The sequence below is a fragment of the Streptopelia decaocto genome, assembly GCF_964273445.1.
Source record: "Streptopelia decaocto genome assembly, chromosome: 2".
NCBI classification, from domain to species: domain Eukaryota; kingdom Metazoa; phylum Chordata; class Aves; order Columbiformes; family Columbidae; genus Streptopelia; species Streptopelia decaocto.
Window position 1 is genome coordinate 64,926,985 of NC_138655.1, and position 11,416 is coordinate 64,938,400.

At 42.0% G+C, this 11,416-nt stretch overlaps 1 protein-coding gene across 1 annotated transcript in view; it reads right to left on the reverse strand.

Annotated features, from left to right (window-relative positions):
• CTNNAL1 (catenin alpha like 1) overlaps positions 1-10,646 on the reverse strand; it is a 57,067-nt gene extending 46,421 nt beyond the window's left edge. Inside the window, exon 1 of the mRNA XM_082046386.1 lies at positions 10,441-10,646. Coding sequence (XP_081902512.1) covers positions 10,441-10,566 — 126 coding nt within the window. The 5' untranslated portion in view covers positions 10,567-10,646. The remainder of the gene's footprint in view (positions 1-10,440) is intronic.
• Positions 10,647-11,416: the final 770 nt, after the last annotated feature.

Below are 11,416 nucleotides of genomic sequence, written 5' to 3' on the forward strand. Positions count from 1 at the left end.
CTCCTTAAAATCAGAGATCCCCAGTGATCTGCAGACACAAAGCAGAAAAGTACACAAAAACTGATCTGCACTCTTGCCATCCTCCCTTCTTTTTTCCACACGTGAAAGAGAAGAAGGATCACTGGAGAATGCTCAGTGAGGCTTGACCACTTGCTTACTTGTATTGTCACATGCCTGACAAGTCAGAAGACTGCCCAATCTTCCCTCCCAAAAAGGTATTTTCAGAATTTCTATAGAAATCAGTGTCAATGGGAAAAAAATTCATCTGCAGACAATTTAAGTTCAAGTTTCCTTCTCTTTTTGAAAAGATGAATGGAAGCTTACAGACTGAAATTTGCACCTTTGAGCAACTTGACACAAACTGGCCAAAATAATTTGTCAAATTGAAAGCCAAATTTAAACTTTTCTGATTATATGATTTGTTCATCAACAAGTACACTGAACATTAGAAAATATGTTTCCCTATCATAAAATGCAACAAAAAAAAAGGCCTTTACTGCACTTTTCATTGTGAACTGGCCTTCTAACTCAACTGCTGTCCTTAAGTTTCCTGAAACCTGCAACTATCTCACTAGAAAAAGTCAACATGAATAAACAGCCCAAATAATTGGTTTTAGGTGTGTTCTCTCCTGTTGCCCTCCAGTTCAGTATCTTCATACCCGAATAGGTAGATTTCATAAACAAAGTTATTACTCGTTTTCATTCTGCACCTAAAAATCCTGGGCATAAGCAAGTCTAAGTAAACAAAACCAACTCAGAGGGAAATTCATTGTTTAATGTGTATTTTCAGATGTGGTCAAAACAGATGTAGACATGTTTCAGCACCAGAGAGATGCAAGTCTCAGAAATAACTCAATTTACTAACATGATCAGATAACCCCAAAACCAGACACTGAATGGCAAATAATTATTGTGGCTTTCCTTTGTTAATGTACGTAATGTATAGCTTGTGCAAACTATGCTCGAGCAAACTCTGAGCTGCTTATTGAAAAAAAAAAAAAGTTACTGTTGTGCAAGTAAAAATTCCAATATTGTAATAAAGGATGTAACAGGGACAACACACTGATACCACCTGCAATTGAGAATTCTTTCTGTTTAAACCAGGACACACTCCTGAAGATGCAAAAGAAGTTGTTTGTTGGTCCCATAAACAGGCAGCATCACTGGCAAAATTACCAGCCATTCTAATTCATCTTGCACTTCGTGTTGCAGACAGGAGGGTTCCTCCAGCTTTTTTTAGAGAAGGCTTCCTTTGCAGCTTTCTGACATACCACCTCAATTCAGAGCAACACCTGGGATTTCATCTCAAAAAGCACATACTTGCCCTAGGGATTAATAGAGAAGTACAGTGTGGTCTGGAAAAGGCTATGCAAATCCAACTACTATCCACCTAGGGGAGTGTAAAAGAAACAGCAACTTCATATAATCCAGGAACCATTATCTTGTTTATGTTAAAGAGCCTGTATGTTGTTCAGCTTGCTTCCTTCAAGTGCTCAAGGGCAACAAAAACTCAGTTGAAAAATTTAATAATATTTAAATGTAACACTGAAATACAATACAGAATCTTTGATAATTAAAAGGGAACATTCCATACGTTGGTCTAACTCCTACATGTTAAGCACTTGCAACTCTGGACTATATTACCATTCTAAACAATTTTGACATCTGTGAATAAAAGAAACAAACAAAACAACAAACACACACCCAAACTTAAAAAAAAAAAATCCAACAAACAAAAACAACAAAAACAAACCAACAACAAAAAAACCCTCCACGTTTAAACCATTACATTACTACAGCACAATTTTATTGTTAATTGAAAATACATGATTTGTGAGGTTGTATTTACATTCATTGCACTTAATACGAAAAGTCAATACAAAAATGTCTCCGAGGCAAAAGTAACAGCATAATTTTTATTTGTCCATATACATCTGAAAGAACCTTAGGATTTGCTCATACATGATGTTTTTGTAACTTGTGTTCATGAGTTATCTTACCATTTGAGAATTCCTTTTATGTATAAAACCAAGAAATCATCCCATACAGTATCTAGAGTAGATTAACCGTTACCAGTTGGCACTAGAGTCTGTATCACTACTCAATTACTTCACTAGTTTTAAACAAGGCTACTGATGGAATGCAATAAAACTCAATGAGCAAAAATTATCATTTAGCAAGATTTATGCTTTATCAATGAATTAATACACATAAATGCACACAGAAGCCATAGGCTCATAGTACCATACAGCAGTTTTACTAAACTACAATCAGAGTTGTTTGCAATCATTAAATCATAATTCCCCCTTTGGGGATTTCCCTACGTAATCTGTATAAAACCATCTGTTAACAATGCTGAATAGCAAGAAAGCTGCTCTAGTTCTTTTTCTGCAGGATCACTGTGAGGCAGTTCTGATTTAATACTCATTCAGCTGGAGAACTACAAAAAATTGTTTAATCCATAGAAAAGTCATTAATCACGTATCATAAATTTGAAAGACAGGATTCCATTGGAAAAGATCAATTGATTTTCAGCTATGTCAGTATCTTACTTCAGCTTCCTGAAGTGTTACCTGGACTCATTTATCACATCAAAGACTATCGTACTGAACATTACAAAACAGGAGCCAACTCAAAACCAATTTCATTATCCAAAGGTTCACAAAAAAACTCCACCAGATACTTCAAAAAACCTGAAATAACAGCTATTTCATGGTAGTGCTGTTGCTCATGCAATAAAATGTTCATATATCATTTTTCTTGTAAAGCAGAATATCGTTAGTGAGGTTAACATCATTGATTTTTAATATAACAAAAGAATTTCATTTACCGATTTAGAATATTCTAATGTACTTCTGCGCTCCCCAGCATACCTTAAAAATCACAGCTGTAAATGATTAGCTATTTCCCTTTTGCTGTTTCATAACAACCTAACTTCAATGACTAAATAACTGTCAATTAAAAACTAGCCTCAGTAAAGGGAAACCTGCAACCACATCAGAGATATAACTGATACTGTGACTGAACTAATCACATTATCTACAGCCAGATAACAAACTCGTAAGACTAACTTTACCGCATAAATCAAAGATAAAGAATCAGGCTCCTTCAGGGGCACAGAGTACCTAGTGTAGGCCAAGCTGTTGAGCTGCTGCAATCTTCCTTTTCCAGAAAAATAATGCGTATCAAGCAGAAGGTCTGTAATACAAAGCACAACTTAACCCACAGAACCTGTGGAACCAAAGGGAAGAGTCAGTGAGTTAGTGACTAATTGAAACTAATGAGGTGCAACTCTGCACACAGGCAGCACAACATATGCTTCCAGACTCGACAGCAGAGTTAATCCATATGACTCTGCACCCCGGCACAGTTTCTCTGTGGTACAGGACATAACCTAAAAAGAGTTTAGCAGCAGCTTTGCTTCACTCGATACAACTTACAATGCAAGTCTCTACACTGTAATCCATAATTTTATTACTCAATAGCAATACCAAGTCTCAAGCCTGAAGTGAGTACCAAATTAATTCACAAAGAAGAAAATCCCAGAAAAGGGGAGAAACAGCTTCACAAAGCTTGCAAATTTGCATAATTTTAAAAGTACTGAAGAATAGTACTCAAAAATCATTTTAAAAGGAGTGCACTTAGATTTTTTTCCCCCAGATGCACTGAAGAAAGCAATGAGTTTAAGACTAATATGGATTACCCTACTTTGTCCAAAAAGGAATTTTCCCATCCTCCAGAAAGAGCCATAAGGGGCAAAGAGCACGCCCTGGCACCATACTGGAGCAAGAACAGCCAGCAACGTATGAACCCTTTAGCACCTGAGAAGTGGGAAAGACCTAAAGGTATCAAAAAATGCCTATTGAAAAAAGACAGACAAGGGACTTGCTGGTACAAATCTCTCAATGCATCTGCTGCATGGGAAATTCAAGTAAGTTGAAATAGATGAGAGCCTGAACTGAACGCTGAAGTTCAGGAAGGGAATGAGACTATGCATATGTTTAATGTTATGAACACTGTCCAGAGAGTAGATGAGACACTTCTATTTAGTCTCTAAGGGAGAAAGAGAGAACATATTTGATTCACAACAACTTGTATGTAGTGTGTACTGCAATGCAATACAATACTACAATTACAGACATTCAAACATTAGTTAATATACAAGACTGATGTATGATGTGGAAGAAAAACAGATAGGGGAAACATGGTGGGTTTTTCCCCCCTCAGTTTTTGTAGACTTCCAAGAATAAAAAGCTAGTGACATCAAGTCAGAAGTCTAACAGTGCTCTAAATATAGGAGTCTCCGCTTTAAAGCTGTTAGCAAAACAAAGAAAGAAACATTATAACAAAGCCATGACAGAGTAAATCCCAAGAATACTAGTTTTGCAGCTATTAAGCTTAGAAGAAATGAGCACTCATTGAAAGATACCATGTGTATGTATGTCACTTATATATAAACCTCTTGCACAGGTTTTGGCCAGCACTGGCATCACACATGCATACATCCCCCTCAAAAAATAAGTCTTTTGAAGCTCCTTCACTACATTCAGACGAAACATCCTTCAGTAAGGAGACATACTAAGGTCAACATCTACAAGTATACTGAAGAACTGAATGTGAGGTCCTGTTCAGAGTTCTGCTGCTACTGGGTACAACACGAGCAACCTAGTAGTCACTACTGAACTAAGGACTTCCAAGCCAATGAGACTACAAAATAGCTTCCCTAAAGACACTGCTAGCCTACAGACAAAATTCAAAGGCCTGCATGATAGAACATTAGCATACTGAACTCCGTGTCTACAGTCTTACAATTCTCTTAAATCTCTCTGATACAACATGCTTGTTTAGTTCAATGGAGAATAACATCAGTTCCACTAAACGTACAGTAACTTACCAGCTACTGCAGTCCATTTCTTCAGAAGCTATAACCCTGCTATACTCAGTTACTTCCTTAACATGGCTTTGTACATCCCTTCGACAGAAAATAAGAACAGAGCAGAGCAGCTATTCTTATCCATGCTCAACTACAAAAGAAATTAAGCGATCCCTACTCCAAAAATGTATCTATGTGATATACTCGGCAAATCCGTGTGGAATCGAAGCAACTGCAGAAGAGGCTATGAAAATATTAGAGAAAATGAACCGTAACAACTTGCCAACATTAGATGTTATTCAGCAAGATATCAAGGCACTCAAACATACAAAGGATTATATCAATTTTCTCATGCAATCTCGTGCTTAAAACTAGATCGATAGTTGAGGCATGGAGTTTGCCTGACACTTGTACATGGCAAATCAGTGCAAAAACCGAGGAAGAACACAACTAGTGGACACCCAAATAAATATGATGTACTGGCAAAGACTCAACATGGTGCTTATTAAAGGAATTCTTGTCTCACAAAACAACCACATTTTTCTGTAGAGATCACCGATTACACAGATAAGGAGGCACTCTGCTGAAAGAAAACTAGGAAACAAAGTCTGTATTAAAGCTTGCAAAGGACACTAGACAAGTTTCTGAAAAAAAAAAAAAATGGAAGAAGGCACTTTGTATGAATATTTAACTAATTAAGAGACAGAATGATGAGAAGGAAGATGAAGAAATGCAGGAAGTAAATGACTGCTTACTTTAATAGAGGGAGATAACCAACGAAGTTTCACAGAAACCTATGCTGGGACATGGATTATTCTACACAATCATAAAGAAGGAGAGATAAGCAGGTAATAAAATGATGAAAATTTGCTGGTGATCCCAAGTTATTCAGGACAGTAAAGGTAAGGTCTCACTACAGAATTGCAGAAACATTTTGCTATACTGACCAGGCAACAAAATGTCAGACAAAAAAAAAATCACTGCAGATTAAAGTGGTACAGATGGGCAAGTACCATCCTAGCTTCCTGTATGAAAGTTAGGTCCTAGCTGACCATTACACCTCTCTTCTTGAGATGGAATGAACCCGCTTCCTTCAACCTCTTCCCTTACATCACATGCTCCACTATGTCAGTGCTTTCCCTTTTTCAGGGGAGCCCCAGACTGGACATGATACTCCAGATGCTGTCTCACGAGTGCCAACCAGAAGGGAAGAACCATTTCTGCAGCCTGCTGGTTACACTTCTGCTAACAACCCAGTTTGCAGCTGGCCATCACTGAACTCCTGGTCAGCTCTTTAGCCACCAGGACCATTGTGTCTTTCCCCACAAAAGTTCTCTCCAGGCAGCTGATCCAGCCTGTACTGTTGCCTGGTGTTATCCTGCCCCAGATGGGGTTTTATGGGGTTTAATGGGTATTATTGCCTTTGTTGGACTTCAGAAACTTCCTGTCAGACCATCTTTCCAGCCTGTCCCTCTGTCTGGCAGCTCTGTCCTCTAGCATATCAGACAACCCCCAACTTGCTCTGGGGGAGTTCACATGTCTGTTGAACCTGCCAGCCCATCATCCCAACATTCAAATCATTAATAATGATGTTAAACAACATCGTCCCCTGTATCAGTCCCTGAGGGAAGCCATTGGTAACTGACCAAAAAAAATAGATAAAAGGTCACTGATTATACATGGAACTCCAGCTTGATCCAGTATGGCTACTCTAAAGTCACACCTTCAGTCTGAAAACTACATCAGCAAGCTTTTCACACAAATGGGAAAACATCAGCTGGTGGTTCTTCTTTGGGTTCTAACTCATAACTCCAGAAACTTCTGGAAAAACAGAATACTGGCAGAACATTATGTAACGTTATATAACTTATACAAGGTTTATCAAAACGAGAATTATTTCAGCTGTCTTCAGAGCAAGCAAGGAAACAAGACCATAGTAATGAACACGTTTGTTTTATCCATATGAAGGCATATACCACTGTTAACTTACTCAGAATCAAAGACTGGCAGTAACGAAATTCAAAAACATTGGTATCATGGCTTTTTGTTGCTATTTAAGCTTTATTTTGACTATATACGTGAAGCCAATTCAATAACCTTTTACAAGATCTCCTGTAACAAAGTTGGAAAAACATCTTCAGCAACCTGTGGACACACAATCATTCTCCAAAGTGCCTATGACTAAACAGGCTTTCTGAAGGTAGAACAGGGAGCTGTAATCCCACAGGTCTACACTCAGGATGCTGGAGGATAAGTCACCTTCAGCCATGAAAAACTATTTAATTCTTTCAGGAACATTCACAGGCAGAGCTCAAAGTTACCTCCCAGCAAACTTTTCCTAAGAACCTGACTGCAACAGTTGACAAAAACCTATTCTGCAGTTTTCTCTGAGTGCTCCCTTAGAACAGATCCAGACAAACAGCCTCCTACAGCTCTGAAGATACCCAGCTGCTGCCAGACTAGCAAACAGGTACATAATGGCAGCTGAGGAAGTCGCTGGTGGAGCCACATCCTGGAAAGTGCTTTTTCCCAGTCTTTGCCTTTCCTCAACTGTTTAAATGACTTGTTATTAAATGAGTCAGCACTGACCACTTTAAACACCCTTCCTGGCTTGTGTTGCCAAAAAACTTTCCATAAAAAAATAAAACCCAACATAATTAGACTGGAAATGGGTAGCAGCAGTGAAGGAGATGTCTGGATTTTAGAGAATGCTGTTCTATTTATACGTGGAATACTGAACTAAAGACATCTATCCAAGAAAAGAGAATTCTACTTGTTCTGAAGAAAATTGTGGGGTTTGACCCCAAAAGCCATATTTTCGGCACTGGATAACACATGCTTTGCACAATACTGTAGAATGATTCTCTTCACTGTACAGATATGTAGATACTGAAAAAGAGTGTTTGCAATATGCTTAATACTGCAACTTAAATCTGCAGTCTTCTTTTGTCATTTGAGGCACTATTAGTAAAAGGCCACATTTGGATCTGAATAGATCTAGAGAAAATGAAGACCTAGATCAAGTCCATAAATAGTTAAGTTTTAAAAACAAATTTATTAATAAACTTATCCAGTAATGACTCTGAGGGTAATTTTTCCTGCTGGGAAAACAGGAATCTTACAACACTGCTGGCAGCAAATATACTCTGATACTATATAGTCCATAAGAAAAATCAGACTTCAAAGTACAATTAAAAAAAACCCAAACAAACAAACAAAAAAAAAATGAACACTCACATTTGTTGAGTAAGAGCAAGCAATCAAACACACATTTACAGTATTATACATCAATTAGGACAATGCACTATATGGTACATGAATTTAAATAAAAATCAATTCAGCCTTTTTTTTTTTTTTTCTTGAAGGAAGTAGATTTAGCTCTGTAAGAAGGACTGAAAGTGAGTTTGTCTGACAGGGCACCTTTTGTTTCCTTTTTGCTTCAAATAAGTAATGAAAAGCAGTAGCAACATTCTGACCTTTTTTTTTCAGTGGTATATGGGTATCACATAGCACTTCTCAGCTTTTAACAAAAGAATAAATTGTGACGTTAACTTCACAGCAAGAACAAATCCCTTTGTGTATTTCGTACAAGCAGAAAAACAGATTCCTGAGCATTACTGCTGATAAATAGTTTATGCAGAATATAAAAACAAATTCTGAGATTTACGTACTCTATAACACCCTTTCTGCATAAATACCCAACCAAAGCAAGGCAGTGAGACCTCTACTGAACCATCACATGAAACAGTACAGATAGAACTGACAAACCACCACAGTAAGTGGGGCATTTTATTGGGCAAGTGTAGGAAACTACTGCTGATACCATCAGCAACTTTGGCCTGAATCTGAACAGTGCTCAGCACTCACAATTCAAGGGAACAAGCTCATCTGGAGCACTTTACCTGGAAAACTGTATGCTCTGAGCCTTCAGAAATGCTCAAAGACCGTATAAGTGAGAGATGCTTAGCACTTCTGGAAGACACAGTTATAGGTTTTGTGGTCAATGAAAAATTATACATGACATATTACATGTGCAATGAATCCACAGAGAAATACGACTACTGTTATTAAGGAGTATACCAGAAGAAGAAGAATGTGCTCATCTTCACAGAAATCGGTTAAAAGTAAGAATTTAAAATACGAAATTAAATTCAGCCTTTGCAACTGGAGGAGTTTCTATTTGTTCTTAAGCTTCTTAAAAGCCACCTCCATATTTCACCTCTCTCAATTGTTTCAGGAGAAGAAAATGCATTGAACTTTAGTTTTACTTTGCATTGGAACAAGTGGTTTAATCCCTTCCACCGGCTTCTTCGAGCTGACTGAGATTTCTTCAAACAGAGAAAAACAAATTACCACAATAAGTACAGAACCACAATTACCCATCACAAGCCTTTCTTGCCGCCCAGCTGTACAAATGCAAAACAAGGCTTACAACAGTTTGTTTCCAGATGAGCTATGATGATACATATGTAACTTGACCTCACCAGGATTAGTTATTTTTCTACAGCTGTTAACACATTGTCTAAAGATTTTGTACAGATAGGTTTTGACTTGCTAACGTTAATAATCAGTGCTCTAAGTACAATAATCTTATCCAGCAAGAACTGTGCTGCTTTCATACATTATTTTTCAATAAAGAAAAATTTTCTTTGGTATTTCAAACTCGAATTTTTAACTAAAGTACTAAAAAAAAAATATATATATATATATATACCGACACCGAAGTGGTTAGCTTATAGTTATTTAACATACTGCTTGAAAGTCTGAGTTTTATTTTTTAAGGTCATTTAGCGCTGTGTGGGACACGCTAAGAGGTCACCAAGACACAGTTTGCGTATTATTTAACTTCTTAAAATTCGGGTACTACCCTCGGGTGCGATAAGAGCTCTCCAATCAACGCAACGCTCGGGCTGGACCGCGAAAACACAAAGCTTCGCCAAATCCCCTGAAAGCCGATCGCTCTCACCAGCACCAAACTGTGAGAAAAGGAGAATCCTCTCATGCGGAAAACCACCAGGCTAGAGACTCGGTCAGCCGGCGGAATTCGGGCGGCGGTGCAGCCCCCCCCGCCGGGGGGAATGGTTCCCGCCGCCCCAGACCGCGGCATCCCGGAGCTCAAACCGCCGACGGCACCGCAGGCGCCGTCGTCCCACGGGCGTTACGCAACGGCACCGCGACCTTGCGGGGAACTTCGGGGTTTTCTTCCTCGGGGAGGGACGTGCGGGCAGCATCTCCTCCGCGGCTCCGCTCCGGCAGCGGGATCCCGCCCCCGCACCTCGGCGCGCCGACTGGCGGGGACCTCGGGCCCGGGATGCGAGGGAGGGGGCGCGGCTGAAAGAAGCCGGCCTGGCCCGAGCAGCCGGGTAGAAAGAGAGAGAAGGGGCTACGAAGCGCCGCGACCCGAGCGCGGAAACTTCGGCGGCCGAACTCCATCCCGGGCGGGAAGGGGGACGCGGGCCCCTGGCGCGAACGGGCTGCCCAGGAGGGACTCGGGAGCCCTCGGGGGTGGCGGGGGGAGCGGAGAAGGGGGTTAGGGGGTGAGTCAGGCTCGCGCGCGGTATTTCTACCTGCGACACCAACGGCACGAGCGTCTGCTCCACGGAGCGCGTGCGGATCTCCAGCCCCGCGTCCGCCCCCAGCCCCGACGAGGACGACGAGGAGACGCCGCTGCTGCTGCACGGGGACGTGGCCATGGCGGGGGAACCGACGGGCAATGCCGCCCACGGCCACCCGTGCTCCCTTCTCGGACAACTCCGCTCCCGCCGCTGGCACGGCGGCCCCACCGCTGCGCACCGCCCCCTCCCCGCCTCCCGCCGCGCCCCTCCCCCCCGCCGGGGCACCGCTGCCTTCCCGGGGCGCCAGGCGATGCCGCGCGCGCGCGCTCAGCCCCCCTCGCGGCCCCTTCCACGCCCCTCGGGACGGGATTTAAAGGCACAAGAGCCCGTTTCGCCGCCCTCTGCCCCGGCGGCTCCCGGCCGCCGCCCGTTCCCCTTGTGTTCACCCCGTTCCCGCCTCCCCTCACACCCACCCCGGGGCCGGTGGGGGAAGAAAACACGGAGCGGTCCCCGCCGTCACTGCTTCCCACCCAGAGTTCCTCCGTGGCTGCTGCCCGAGGCAGGTGGGGCGGCTGGAGCGTCCCTGCCCGAGTGGGGAAGCCAGACTACGGGCTTCGGGTGGCCCCCAGAAAACAGGAGTCCGGGCCGGTAACCGGCCAACGGAAAACTGGGAACGGGTGGTCCCGGTAGGGAGGTGGGGGAGGCGGGGGAGAGTCAGCCAGGGAGCCGCTCACTCCTCCGGGAGTGTTGAAATCACGATTCGCCTTCTTCATCGCATCTGGGAGGGCTTGGTGAGCTGTCTCAAACTAAGCTCCATCAGCTTTTCTCTCAGCAGCCAGCGAAGGGGAGGGAAAAGAAAAAAAAGCAAGCTCCTCATGCCTTGCAGTGATTTGTATTCTGTACCTGCCACACGGGCCGATTTCAGAGAGCTATCGAGTGTATCTGGTTTTACAAAGCCTTGGTGCTAAAGCAGACCATCCATGATCTA